General features: G+C 41.4%; 1 protein-coding gene across 1 annotated transcript in view; it reads right to left on the reverse strand.

Annotated features, from left to right (window-relative positions):
• The window catches only part of CDKAL1 (CDK5 regulatory subunit associated protein 1 like 1), a 440,756-nt gene that overhangs the window by 23,352 nt on the left and 401,840 nt on the right, over positions 1–15,564 (reverse strand). Inside the window, exons 14-15 of the mRNA XM_059815360.1 lie at positions 5,608–5,691; positions 1,782–1,946 (exon numbers count right to left, since the gene is read on the reverse strand). Of these exons, the coding sequence (XP_059671343.1) occupies positions 1,782–1,946; positions 5,608–5,691 (249 nt within the window). The remainder of the gene's footprint in view (positions 1–1,781; positions 1,947–5,607; positions 5,692–15,564) is intronic.

Consider the following 15,564-nt stretch of genomic DNA (forward strand, 5'->3'; position numbering starts at 1 on the left):
TAAAAGGTCATATGCCATACGTTGTCCCTTTTATCTTGCCCATAAGCATCTTTGATTAGAATGACATGTCTCAAACGCATCTAGCAGGAAACGTTTCCCAGCAGTCCAACCAAACAACACAAAGGGTGTCCTTCACCCAGCCAAAAACCAACGCTGACTTTTGTGACAAACTGACTTTTTTTCCTGGGAACCTAAAGAGAATTCCTGATTTGCCACTTACACATGATTTTTCAGGAGGAACTTCCCACTAACAATTTCAGTTCACGTTCTACATATTACACGTTGGCCAAGCGTGATTAAAAGCTTTCGGCGATAGCTTCCCTGTACAAAAGATGTCCCATCTACTGAAGCATTGAGATTCTAGTTTTTTTCCAGAAAGCGAAAGTTCCTAACACGTCCAGTGGACCAAACATAAGTAAGATACTCCCTTGAAGGAGCACTGGCAGCCACAAAAGTAATGAAAAACAATTTGCCTTATCATTTGCTTGCTGTAGCCATTTACTTGGGCGTTCCAGGTACTTGTTCGTATCTACTCAAAAGGCAGGAGCAGATCTGTACATCTCAATGAGTTCTTATAGAAATTATCAGTATGCTCTGTTTTAATAATTTTATCTCTCATTTTTAACATACAAAATTTCAGTCAACAGCCTGCTTGCTTGTTCCCATGCTACAAGCTTCTGGCAGCACGTACTCACTTTAATGACAGGCTTGGTTCTGTTCCAGCAGATTATTAAAAAAATGTTCCAACAAAAAAATCAGATGCGTTTAAATAGCTACATAGTCCAATCAGACAATTTGAGGGGTTTGGCTGTTTTTTCCTCTCATAGACCCTTATCAGGCCAATATACACATACCACAGACAGTATTCAAAGGAGAGTTTAGCAATGCGTTTGTGCTGAAGTTTCATGACCTGCCAAACACTCCACAGTAGGTGCATTATTGTTGCTCTACGTTTCCATAGCCAGGTTTATTCAAGAGACCAAGTAGCTTAGCTCAACGCTAGTCACATAAGGCATGCATTGATTACTTCTTTTAAATATGACTACTTAGAACTTTAACAAGGATGCATATATGCTTTAATACTTGTCAACAATTTACTGTAAAAGCAGCAAGGTGGCTGATAAACTGCCAGTTATCCTTCTTCCATGTGCTAAACTATGGCTACATATTTTTGGAGATCCTAACAACAGTGCTGGAGAAAGGACATCAAATGATGCTTAGAAATGTGATACACATTTTCATTTCACACTCCATCAGTTTTTACAACTAGAGCTCCATGAAATGTATGAGAATACCTGGCTAACAGCCATATCTACTGAGGTGTAAAATAAGGATCAGATCTCTTTTTAAGAGAGTTTCATTTTCTTTACATGACTAGATCAGATGTTGACCTTTTTCCAAAATATATTGCAAATATTCCGTACCTCTACCCATCAATTAATTTTGAATCTCTGAACCCAATTTTGACCTGTTTTAACAGACATATAATCAATACACATTTTTTAAAACAGCTTTGTAAAGCAAAATAAACAGATTCTTTCCTCATCTTGCACCCTGGAACAAGAAACAAGCATATTATCGCCTCTACAGTCAGCAAAGTAAAGCTATGGGCATCAGCAAAAACATCTTTTAAATTCAGATTTCAATCTGTCATGAAAGATTAAAGCTTCACGCATACATAAAAGAGGAACTATAAAATGATAACAGATAGCATGGAATCATTATGCTTGAACAGCTGCTGTTTCACCAGCGTAGTAAAGCAGAAAATGCCTTTTACTCACCTCTGTTAAACCAGAAACTTCTCCTTTTGCTAACGGTCTGGTGATGGATGCAGTGTAAACTCTGGCATCTGACACTGGTTGCCCCTTCATAAAATGTTTCCCAGCTTCATAAATACTCACTTCTACCATCTTACCCATTAACAGAGGATCCTTTGGCACAAGAACCTTTCAAACAAAGATAAAGACATCATTAGTAAATACCGCCAAGGATATCAGTATCTCCAGCTTCCACCCAGAAAACAGATTTTTGATAAACACCAGAATAAATCCTAAAACTTTAAAATTTTAGTCACCAGCATACATCATAGCCCCGACACACTTGACCAGTAACATTTCCAGCTTGCATTCCTCAAGAGCTTTGCAGTGTTAGCTCAGCTCTTTTCAGTTCCAACTGATTCCGTCAATTTTTTGATTGATGAGAAAGTTGGGCTTGAGTTGCAACATTTGAATCCAGACCCAAACAGATCCCAAGGGCCCTTGCGCTACACAGTTCTAATAGACTACTGTAAAGCTTCCTATTTTCATATCTATCCCATGATATGACTTAAAAAAAAAAAAAGGGTTTGAGTCTGTAAACGCTTCAGGACAGAAATGATGCCCTTGTTTCTGTTTGCGCAAGCCCTTACTTTGATTGCGCAGGTCCTTTGCAGCTGAGACGCAGGATTGACAATGAATGCCTGTAAAAATGGATGAGTGGGTTTCTTGGGTCAGCAACTAATGCCACCCTTTCCTGAATTTGCGCAACCATGATATCAGACAATGCCGTAAGAACTTCACAAAAAAGACACCACATGACAGATGTTCCTAGATCACGCACGTTACAAAAGAAAGAGCTCCACGTACAGGAGCAACATTTTTTGCTGGAAGAACAAATGGCATAAAAAGGCTCTAAAAAAGGAGAAGCAGTTAAAAAGAAAAGCAGAGTCATTTCCCAATTAAACACTGATAAACTGAATCACAGGGACTTATTTAATCACATTTACTTGAAGCTCATCCACACGCAAATGCAAGCTTTTCAAAGGTGATGAGCACATACGTATATCTTGATTTTTGGATGCTGAAACTGAAACGCCTTAAAATGCCTTGATTTTTAGACAACATGTGCGGAGGACTTTCAGAGAAAAACTCTGTGGCAACCACATTTAGAGAGCATTCTGTTGCCAAACAGTGCGTCTCCGTTTTCACCTATCACAAGTGCTGGTCGTCCCACTTGGAGGAAATCGTCACCCGTAGTTTCCTTTTTTCCCTGAAGGCTCAAGGCATTCATGACTGTAGGAGTTTCCAGATCCTAGGATTCTGCTGAGCTTCCTAAGCACCTTCCAAGAAAAGCAGGCACCTTTGCCCTTCAGAGATGGGCAAGCTGAGACGAATTGGAACTAAGTGGGAAACACAAAGCCAAGATCCTAATGCTGAGACGGTATTACAATGTGACTAGATCACAGTTCTTCCCACAGAATTCATCTCAGGAGCGGCTGAGGGAGCTGGGGTTGTTCAGCCTGGAGAAGAGGAGGCTGAGGGGAGACCTCATCACTCTCTACAACTACCTGAAAGGGGGTTGCGGTGAGGTTGGTGTTGGTCTCTTCTCCCAAGTGACCAGCGACAGGACAAGAGGAAACAGCCTCAAGTTGCACCAGGGGAGGTTCAGGCTGGATATTAGGAAAAATTTCTTCACCAAAAGGGTTGTCAGACATTGGAACAGGCTGCCCAGGGAGGTGGTGGAGTCACCATCCCTGGAGGTGTTCAAGGAACGTGTGGCACTGTGGGACATGGTTTAGTGGGCATGGTGGGGTTGGGTTGATGGTTGGACTTGATGATCTTACAGGTCTTTTCCAACCTTAGTGATTCTGTGATTCTGTGAAAAGTAGGTAACTAAGTATCACTGGGCCTCTGACCTCTGTAAATCTTGGTATCTCCATATGCGAAATGGCAGACACTAAATATAAATCCTCAGGGACAGACGTGTATGTGACCACTACTTTGGAAAAAGAAAGAAGTTAAATTAAAATATCTGGGAGGTACCGCAAACAACCAAGCGGCCAGGCTTGGCGTACGCTCATACATTTTTCTGATATAAGTATTTGTCAGGAAAAAATCCCCAGCCATATTTCTAAGAAACAGTTATACCAGCAGAAACCCTCATCTTGACTGTTGTTCTGGCAAAACACCCTTTGGTCGGTTCAGACGACTTTCTTCAATGAACTGTCTTAAACCACATCACCAAAGCCTCCACAAACATCCGCGGCAGTTCCACCGGGAAGGCTGTCAGTGTAGCTCTATCGATGTGCCTCTAATAGCAAACTCGCTTAATATAGCTGAGCTTAGTGAAGAGAGAATGGGTTTGATAACTATTTGAGTTAACAGAAGACTACACCAGGACTCTGAGCTTCAGCTTCCAAAGTATAGTACGATATTTAGTGACTCAAGAGTGGTTTTCAATTTACTATCATTAAATTCACTGCTATTAAAATTAGTCACTAGCACCAAGGCTTGTGCTTACCTGGGCGAACAGTAGGATATTACCCTTGTCAAACATGCTGCACATAAGATTTTAGGGAAAAGACAAATTTCAATAATGGAAGGTATTTCTTCCATAATAAAATTTAAAATTATGCCCTATGGTATTATTTGTATTTCGTGTATTCTTTACTAGTCCCAACCAGGAGCTGTATTAAATGCTGTACAAACACCCCATAAAACATCAACCCTTTTTTTTAGCACATACTGCTTCTCCTTTAATTAATGAGACTTTCATAAAACAAGCATTGAACACTAAAAAGCCTCAAGCAATATCTTTCTAATATCTATATGGAAAACGCAAATCTGACCGATAAGCTATAAAAGCAAGGAACAGCGATATGTAAGACTTAGACAGAGGTTAGAGATGTAACAAAACAAAAAAAAAGATATTTATTAAAAAAAAAAAGAAACTGAGGAAAAAATAGTTAGTTAACCATATACATAATAGAAACAAATATTTCAAGAGCAGTAATGTTACTTACCACTAAGCAAAATTAAATAAATAAAGGCTGTAACATAACCCAGAACCAGAAGAAAGCACTATGGGGGACTATATAAGCACAGCCATCACCAACAGCCTCTCCAGGTTCAGAGAAGTGAATAACGAAAGGTAGCGAAAACAAACTGTAGACAGCTCAGTGCAACAAGACGGAGAACAAGGCAAAGGCAAAACCAGAATGAAATCACGATGACTCAGAAAAGCCAGTTTTACAGGTTTTCAGCAAGCCATCTGCTTTTGAGCAAAAATAATAATTTTGTGAAATAGATGCTGCACTTCCTTCCTAGCTCAAAGATAACGTTTCCGTGTGGGAAGAATTCATTTATAGAAAGTACGTAGAAGGAAATACAACATATATGAGGCTGAAGAGCAATCTAAAGAAGTTTCTCACCCTTCCTATTGTTTCAAATTATTTTTTTGCAAAGTGCATTGCCTGAAAGGATTTTCTGAAAGATGTATGGAAGTTATCAAGATTCAACTATTCAGAAAACAATGCTTTGGAGACACAGAAATTAAAATTACTGCAATAATTAATAGCTGCTTAAACCATTCAACATTATTTGGATATATAGCACGTATCCTCCTCATGTTGTATACTCAAAGAGCCACTGTGTATTTCTTAACATAATTTCAGGTAAATTGTATTACAACACAGAAACAAAATTTCTCATAAACAAGACTTGATGGTCACACCTTTCCTGGAAAACGTTCTTATTTCTTTGGTTTTTGCACTGTGGCACACTGTGTTGCTAAGATTATCAGAAAGCAAAGCTAAAACAAAAAGATGTTATTTTGTTCATTTAACCGTACCTGCTCATAGAAAGGATTGTGAGCAACATAGTAATTGGCATCAAAGGACTCTTCTGTTACCAGAACCCTCTGCCTCTCACCAACCTGGAAAATAGAAGGCAAGAGAGATCACTCAGAAAACAAAAATAATGAATTACACTCAGAAAAGAACTGCAATTACAAACAGACGCTCTTAGCAGAAATAATCAAATCCTCCGAGGAAATTCTGTGGCAGCAAGAAAGCGGGGCAGAGAATGCCCTCGTTCAAACTGTCTAAAACTTACAGGCTTAAAAGTCAGAACTGAGGGCGAAAACTGCGGTTCTGTAATGGCTTAAGATGAAAATCCAGTTCAGAAATATAAACTGATTTTTACTTATTAACACAATAACAAATAATAAAGTTAGATGTGCACAGAGTCCGTTACGGCTTCATCCAACTAATGAAAAAAACTCCCCTTCAGCATAAAATTCTGCAATCAATCACAAAAAGGCTCACACCTCCCGCCCCAACAGCCCTATGACAAATAAAACAGCCTCTGAGAGAAGCAGGGAACTACAGCCCACTGCGTGACTTACCGATGCCATCAAGCTCATCTTATTTGCCTTCCTTTTTTTAAATGCCACCCTTGTTATTTACAATGATAGGGCATCTCTTTTTCCCGTCTTGGTGACTGAACTGAGCTGTACTCACGAGATCGCATTGATTTCCACGACAGTGGAGTCAACACTGCATCTTACAAAGACTCGGTGAAGAAGAGTTTTTAACAACTCACAGACGCAGCGATATTAAAGGCCAAATAAACACGGTGCTAAAAGCCCAGTGTATCAGTCACATCTCCCAACTTCCAAACGCACTAACACAATTTAAAGGAAGCACCGGTTTTACAAGTAGGTAAATGGAAGACCCCAAGACAAACCAGTCGCATTTAGTTGCCAAGTAGATATGAAACAAAATCTGACTTGCCCCAAAGTTCAAAATGCCCCGCACGGCACCTTTTGATTTTGTCCATTACTGAATTGTGTAATAAAGTTTACAGACTAATTTCTGCAAACCTTGGAGGACATTTAGCTCACATTTTTAGTCTGAGCCCATCTCTATTTTTTTTCATCTAAATGTGCCCTGGATTCTTTCCAAACTATTTGACAAATGCATTCTGCAAATTACAACTGTCTAGCGAGTTAAATTTACTCACTGCTTTTATTGCTGCCACTATTTTGAGAATCAAAAACGGTTTCACATTTTACTCCAGACTTTTAATATCTGGGAGCAAAGCTGCCTTCAAGACCCGGCCCCCTCCCTGAAAGACTTCTACCACATCCTAGGGGCAACTGTTACGTAGGAGTTTTAAAGCCTCCATCATAAGGTCCATGTGAAGCAGCAAGAAGGTGCAGATCAGCTAATAATGTTTTGATTCTTTAAGGTACAAGCAGTAAAGGAGAAGATTAGGATTTTCTCTAAGAGTCAATAGCAGAAAAAAGAACATGAAGAAATAAGAACAGCAATATCACATCTACAATACAGTGTGTATATATATACTCTATATATGCATATATATACACACACGAGATACATATATAATTCTCCACTCGCCAAACAGAAAGACTTCATGGAATAACTCTTGCCCTCCCTTCCCTGTGCACATACGTGGAGTATTCCCAAAGTAAACCCTGGAGAGCAGGGGAGACAGCGAGCACCCAGCTCATCTCCCCAAAGGCAGTTAATTCCCCAGGACCACAACTGTGGGGTACACAGCAGATGGGGCACAAGCCCCGAGTTACAGACCCAGTAACAGAATCCTGATAGTAGAAAAGATGTATATGTTTGCATACTTTTAAGAGATGTTTAAGAGTTGTTTCTCTGGGAAGTCTGCAATTACGAATAACAACAGATACAACATACTCAAATTTTAGTAATCTACATCCAGAGTAACAGTTTACCATTCCCCTAAACAGTAAAGGGAAATTTTTTTTCTTTCAAGAAAACAGTTATTCAATTCAAATCCCCAAAGGAGTTTCACAAATACATGTCAAGAAGGAGATGACTATGCAGTAATAAGATTACAGGCAACATTTCCCCCGAATGGACACGTTTTGCTGTTTCTATAATATTTAAGACCATAGCTTTTAAAATCACAAGCCAGTATCTGCTGTAGCTCTACAGTACCAAAGTCTCAGATGGCATGCAATATTATGAAAAAGAGGAGGACGAAACGTTAGATAACCAACACTCACCCTTGGGGAAACATGGTTTCACTGAAAAGCACCAAGGCCAATCACCAAGTCATGTCCTCCCACCGTATTTATTATTTACCAATACCATAACTTAGCAAACCCGGGGCTGTAACTCATTTCTCAATTGTCGTCTTGTTCCCCGGTTCTCTCTGGTCATAACGTTCTGCCTTCATCGTCGCTACGAATCCTGCCTGCGAGGTGGTCTAAGCTACATGCGTTACCTTCATGCTCTCAGATGACAGAACGGCAAGCATGATATACAAAAAAATAACAATAACAGGAAAAAAAAATCAGAGGGAAGAAGAAAACAATATCTGTGTTTGATCATTTGATATAAACAGTGGTTTCTTCAAAAACGTATTGCCAGCTTTTCATATCTTTGCTTCCACGAGCAAGAAGAGCTCAGGTGTCCATGTCTCCGGGGGCCAGACAGAGCTGCTGGGCTCAGAACGTCTCGGGAATAGGAGGAAATCCCAAGACTAAATTCGTCACATAGTGTCAAAACTGTGGCATTAAAATTGAGTACCAGAAGAGCAGAGGAGCTGAACTGCCTATCCCAATTTACAATACGTACACACACACACTCCCAAGACTAAGATGGCATACTGTAAGGAGCAGAAGTAAACCCAGTAATTGTTCACTGCCTCAAGTTACTGGATTTGTAGCCTTGGCCAAGGCTGAGCTTCACAGAGAAAGACTGTATTCAGCTATTTGCAGACTCTTTTGCCCTAACAACAGGAAAGGAAAATTCCATTTAATGAGTTAGGCCATTGGGTATTCATGATCTACAAGACTAATTGGCTACACGCATTTGTAAGACAGAAAATGACTATCTATCCTGCATCCAAGTATAATTAAGAAGAAATGTAAGTACGCAGAATGCAGCTTTGGTATTGAAATTTGTTCAAGAAGTGGAATATGTCATCATTTCTGCAATTATTCCCCTGGGATCTCTAAGTGCCTGTTTCACCTCTCTCAGAAAGAATTTAAATATGCAGAAACCAGACACGATATCTAATAACAGTCATAATCATAATAACCTTTGATGATTTTTTTCAGGCATGTACCAGCAGAAGTAATTCCATATCTTATTTTTATTCCTATTCTTTCATCTGCTTCCACAGGTATGCATGAGTTCCAGCTCTGAGGGAACTACAATTCTGACAAAGCATCTGGAACTGAGGAAACTCAGCCCTGGCATCTCAGTTTGGAACCAGGATTTTTCTTCTTTATGGAGGATAGGATGAAAATAATGAATGATAGCAAAAAACTTGCCTGGCAACCTCCCCCATCCCAAGACGAACTGGTCACACAATTTACACAAGGAGAATTTATTTTCACCAAAAATAACGCAACAAACACTGCTGGTCCCATCACTTCCTACACTGCAACAGTTGCCAGGCAGTTCGTAAATCTCAGAATTAGTAATCAAATCACTTCTGAACTTTTATTTAATTTTCATTTATCCTACAGGAAATTCTCACATGATAATTCTGTAACTCAGTGTTTCCTTTACCGAATACCATAAAAAGCAGTTTTTTCAGCTGGTGGATTTTCTAAAATGAACGAACAGTAAGAAACATCAAACATCCTTCTTGGCTGCAGTCAAATTACGCTTTTTTTTTCAACCAAAACTGACTGAATCACATAAAGCAGAAGACTGATTTTTAAATTCTACACTAGTATGGGTGCAAAAGACAGGACTTGTTTACATACTTTGATAGAATATTGCTATGTAACATCAACAACGGCCTGCTGTAATTATACTCAGATAATATATGCTCCTAATATTTATTTTTTTTTTAGTTAATGAGAGCTGTAATTGTTCCAGTTTGATTCATTACTTATTACAGCCAGAGCACGTGGCACATGATCTTTCTCACCGTTTCCTTATTGTTCTTTTATCTGAATTTTGCTAGTTTTGTTTTTAAGAGTCTGTGTTTGGCTAAAAAAAAAAAAATATTAATAAGCACTGTATTTCTATACTTTTACCCTAGAAGGCGGCACACTGCACATCCAGCCATCTCCACTGATTTAGAGACTCCTCTCAGGGTGTGTTCAATTCACAGTGGAATCGATGAGCATCTCTCCATTTGTGTTGAAGGAGGCTGGCTCGGATTCTGACGCCCAACATTGTGGAGCGTACTTAGTACAAGGCTTGGAAGCCACACAAAAAGCTGCTTTCCTTTATTTGTTATTTAAATACATCATAAAGCAGGCAATAAAACGTACACACTGTCACAATTTATGGGTGTATGTTTTAGCAGATTATTCTGAGGCACAGAATATTTTTGGTAAACAAGCATATTTTGACCTTTACTAAGTATACCAAAGTTTAAGAAAAAGTAGTTTAGAAGGTGTTCATTCTTCATCAATTTTGGCGTACTTCTCTCCCCATTTTTCAGTTGTCGTCTAATTTGACCAGCCTGGCTGAACAGGGAGCTTTTGCTGAGGCTCGGGGAAAAAAAGAGAACTTACCACCTCTGGAAGAAAGGGCAGGCAAGTGAAGAAGAATACAAGGACCTCGTTAGGTCATGCAGAGAGGGAATTAGGAAGGCAAAAGCCCAGCTAGAGCTCAGGCTGGCCACGGTCGTGAGGGACAACAAAAAAAGCTTCTATAAATACATTAACAACAAAAAGAGAGCCAAGGAGGATCTCCATCCTCTACTGGATGCGGAAGGGAACATTGTCACGAAGGATGAGGAAAAGGCTGAGGTACTTAATGCCTTCTTTGCCTCAGTCTTTAACAGCCACACCAGGTATCCTCAGGGTATCCATCTCCCTGAGCTGGATGACAGGGATGGAGAGCAAAATAGGCTCCCCATGATCCAGGAGGAAGCAGTTAACGACCTGCTATGCCACCTGGACACTCACAAGTCTATGGGGCCTGATGGCATCCACCCAAGGGTGCTGAGGGAGCTGGCGGAGGAGCTTGCCAAGCCGCTCTCCATCATTTATCAACAGTCCTGGTTAACAGGGGAGGTCCCGGACGACTGGAGGCTTGCCAACGTGACGCCCATCTACAAGAAGGGTCGGAAGGAGGATCCGGGGAACTACAGGCCTGTCAGCCTGACCTCGGTGCCAGGGAAGGTTATGGAGAGGCTCATCTTGAGGGCGCTCACGGGACACGTGCAGGATAACCCAGGGATCAGGCCCAGCCAGCACGGGTTCATGAAAGGCAGGTCCTGCTTGACCAACCTGATCTCCTTCTATGACCAGGTGACCCGCCTAGTGGATGAGGGGAAGGCTGTTGATGTTGTCTACCTGGACTTCAGCAAAGCCTTTGACACTGTTCCCCACAGTATTCTCCTGGAGAAGCTGGCGGCTCGTGGTTTAGACAGGTACACTCTTCGCTGGGTAAAAAACTGGCTGGATGGCCGAGCCCAGAGAGTTGTGGTGAATGGGGTGAAATCCAGCTGGCAGCCGGTCACAAGCGGAGTCCCCCAGGGCTCAGTTTTGGGACCGGTCTTGTTTAATATATTTATCAATCATCTGGATAAGGAGATCGAGTGCCCCCTCAGCAAGTTTGCAGACGACACCAAGTTGGGAGAGAGTGTTGATCTGCTGGAGGGTAGGAAGGCTCTGCAGAGGGATCTGGACAGGCTGGATCGATGGGCTGAGGCCAACCGGATGAAGTTCAATAAGGCCAAGTGCCGGGTTCTACACTTCGGCCACAACAACCCCAGGCAACGCTACAGGCTTGGGGACGAGTGGCTGGAAAGTTCCCCCGCAGAAAAGGACCTGGGGGTGTTGATCGACAACCGGCTGAAGATGAGCCAGCAGTGTGCCCAGGTGGCCAAGAAGGCCAACGCCATCCTGGCCTGTATCAGAAACAGTGTGGGCAGCAGGAGCAGGGAAGTGATCGTGCCCCTGTACTCAGTGCTGGTGAGGCCGCACCTTGAATGCTGTGTTCAGTTTTGGGCCCCTCACTCCAAGAAGGACATTGAAGTGCTGGAGCGTGTCCAGAGAAGGGCGACGAAGCTGGTGAGGGGTCTGGAGCACAAGTCTTGTGAGGAGCGGCTGAGGGAGCTGGGGTTGTTCAGTCTGGAGAAGAGGAGGCTGAGGGGAGACCTCATCGCTCTCTACAACTACCTGAAAGGGGGTTGTGGTGAGGTGGGTGTTGGTCTCTTCTCCCAGGTGACGAGTGACAGGACTAGAGAAAATGGCCTCAAGTTGCGCCAGGGGAGGTTCAGGCTGGATATTAGGAAAAAGTTCTTTACTGAAAGAGTAGTGAAACATTGGAACAGGCTGCCCAGGGAGGTGGTAGAGTCACCCTCCCTGGAGGTATTCAAGGAGCATGTGGATGTGGCATTGTGGGATGTGGCTTGAAGGGCACGGTGCTGTGTGGTGTTGGGTGGGTTGGGTTTTGGTTGGTTGGTTTTTTTTTGTTTTTTTTTTTTTTTGGTTGGACTTGATGATCTTACAGGTCTTTTCCAACCTTAGTGATTCTGTGATTCTGTGAATTATTTAAAATAAATTTTAATAATTATGCAGATGATGTGTCCTTCCCTACAAAGCAGAGAAGAACTGCGGGACCTATTTTTTATGAATCACATTAATCCCTCCTGTAATTAGAAGCCAAATTTCTCAAAAATTATAATTAAGCATTCTCTAAGCCTTCTATTTATACACTGTAGGTGTTTTTCCCTCTGGACAGACAAGCCTAGGTGTGCACAACCGCCCTGTAAAAAAGACAAAGTTTGTAGAAACTTATGACATGGTCCCATTTTGATGATAACCAGAACACATCTCTTTCCAAACCGTCCTTTGTACTGCTTTTGTTCTGCTCTTCAGCACTGCTCCTCCAACGTTCCGGGTGTATACGTCTCTCCCGTTCTGACAGTACTACTGGAGACAAAGAACGGACTTGTCTCAGAGGTCTTCTATGAAGTCGTTAGGACTTTAAATGTGGAGATTGGAAAGCAGTAGCACTGAAATTGTTCAGCTCCTGAACATGGCAATTTTTACGCCAGGATAAAAATACTTTTCTAGCATACAGCATAGACAGCTACCACTGCTGTCCAATTCCAGACAGATAGGTGCCTCTTTTTTATTAGCTTACGTTGAGTGCATAACCCTGTACAGAAATGCAGCAACAGAGTGACATTAATATTTAGAGTCCTGTATCTTTTCCATCTTACAAGCATCAATCAGATTAATCTTTACAACACGTGTCTGGCCCATTTTACACCCGAGGAAAGAAAGAGAGAACCTGACCGCTCCAGTGGCTCAGAGTAAGTGGTGGAATTCACCACACGGATTTCACGTATTCCTGCTTCTTCCTCCCCAACCTAGACGATGCTGCCTCAGTCCTACAATGCCACTAATTAGCAAGGAAAACAAAATTCGCAATCTCTTACATAGATCCCAGAGCTATGTATGAACTACAAATAAATCTGTTACAAGACAGTGGATATTCCTGGCCCCACTATCCGTATCGGACTGTTTTGTACTTACGTCCAGTGCGGCTAAATTTTAGCATTTCACACTTGCTATGAGTCAGTGTTTTCCCCTTACTTACAGTGCTCAGGTGTTTTGCAGCCTCGGAAACAGCACTGGGTGGTCGTCTTCGCAGGTAGGAAAGTACTTAGCTCTTAACTAGAGAACTCCGGAATTCCAGGGGAAAAGCAGCCAACGTTCATCAAGGTGTCTCATTTCACTGTCAACCAATACAGCTGGCTTTGTCAAACCACCGTTATTAAACTGCCATCTTTAAACAAAGCTGCAGGAATTTTATTTTAAAAGGATTTCATAAAATGTATGATTTATAAAATAATATCTCAGCAAACTGCTTTTTCCTTTTTCTTTTTTTTTTTTTTTGTTTTAGGCACACGTGCTTCAGACATACCGCTTTTTCCACAGTGCCATTCAAGAATCCAGAATGGACACAGGCAACAGATGCCCACAGGACAAACTCTGTCAAGCATTTTCCAGGATGGCTTGAGGCTGTGCAAGCAGGAAGGAAGGATTAGGTATAAATTAAAGAGCGCCAGCTCTAATAGAACACGATCAGCATAAGGAGAAGTGCCTCAGACCTTCAGCAGCAGGCAATGCAGCTCATTAAAACCAAGTGAACACCTTTTCTTTGGTCCCCTTATGAATTTGTTGGCATAGTTATGGGGGAGGGAAAAGATAGGGAGAGGAGGAGGCGAGAGATGGAAGTAGACTGTTTCTGCTTTCGTGGCCCATTGCTCACGCTTCAGGGTAAATAGATCCTTTCTATTACTGTGCACCTGCATCCGACTGCTTCATTTTGATTTGCTCTCCTGCTGTGAAAATGTAGCTTCTTCCAGCACATACAAACCCTGCCACGCAGCTCGGATGAAAATTATATTCAGAGATGTGAGCGGTGACCTAAAAATGACAACTGGTCCTCGAAATACTGATTCCTTTTAAATTCTGTAAGTTTGCATTTTGCTTGTCTCTCCTTCGCATTGCCTAGAAAAGGGGTAATAAAAGTAGCATGTTGACAACTCTGCCGTATTACCTTACTAAATTTTATTAGCTGTGTACAATATTATAAAAGGAAAGCAAGTTTTCTGAAATGGGAAAGATATATTTATATATTACCTCTTAAAACAGTCTCTCTCGTTTGAATCTTTCTGTTGTAAACCTGGGCTTCAGCAGTAAAAGGATGAGGCGACAGAATCGGGTTTTATTCTGGATCCAGCACAATGTTGCTAAGGGACTCTGGCTGTTTCCTTGTGCTCTCCCAAACTCTGTCTCCACACGTGCAAAATCCAATTCCGATTGTTACACAGCTCACAGAGTAGTGACCACAAAGCTGGGGAAGTTGCTATAGCAGTGTAAAGTACTCTGTGCAGAACTGCTCTTTGAGACAATCATGGAGCTATGAGCACTCACGCAACTGCCTTCATGGAATACGGGCAAAAGTCTCTCCCCTCTTTTTTCGGATGATCTACCAAACCCCATAAAACTGTGGCAAATATCTACAGAAAAAGTCTAAATGAAAAGATCAGTTCAAAATAGGAACGAGAAACATCTGAGTAGGTAAAGTAATTTTAAGGTCTTCCTTTCATACCCATAACAGTTCACAAACCAACCAAAAAACTGGACAGACAGTCTAGTTTTTTCCTTAAGGAAACTTGACATTTAAAATATAAGTATAGGAAAATACACCATCTTCTAGAATGGGAAGACGGAGTTTAGAGGAATCTGTTAAAAATATTTGCAACTTCCAGCCAGTTTGGCAATCACATGGATTCTGGTGGCATGACTAAACAAGTATTTGGGGTCTTTAAATTTTACTTTGTTTGTTGTTTTTTTTTTAACAAGCTAAGCCTGTGGTGAAGTGAGGCTACCAAGCTTAAAAATATGATGGTCTTTGTTAGGAAAGGCCATCCTTTCAGCTTCTTCAGTGAAATTATTTACAATTATTTAAGACTGGCTGGTTCTGTTGGAAGCAATTCCTTAGGATACACTGCATATTTCCAAGTGATTTAAGCACAATATGAAGTGGCAGTTGCTAAGGCAACAATATGCAATTCCTGTTTCAGTGATCTCTTAACAGCTGCAGAAGCCCAGAGAAGTATCAGTTATATGAGAATTTATAAATCATCTTGGCAAATACCCCATCGAATAACTTCTCCTGAAATTACTTTAGGAACTTGCAATACCAATCTGTTTTCTCAGACTAAAGTCTTGTCTACACTACGGAAAGAAAAGTGCTCACCAGTGGCTCTGTCAGAAGGGTGCTGATGTAGCACAGACCGATTTAATACTGTG

This window comes from Gavia stellata, chromosome 3 (assembly GCF_030936135.1).
Source record: "Gavia stellata isolate bGavSte3 chromosome 3, bGavSte3.hap2, whole genome shotgun sequence".
NCBI classification, from domain to species: domain Eukaryota; kingdom Metazoa; phylum Chordata; class Aves; order Gaviiformes; family Gaviidae; genus Gavia; species Gavia stellata.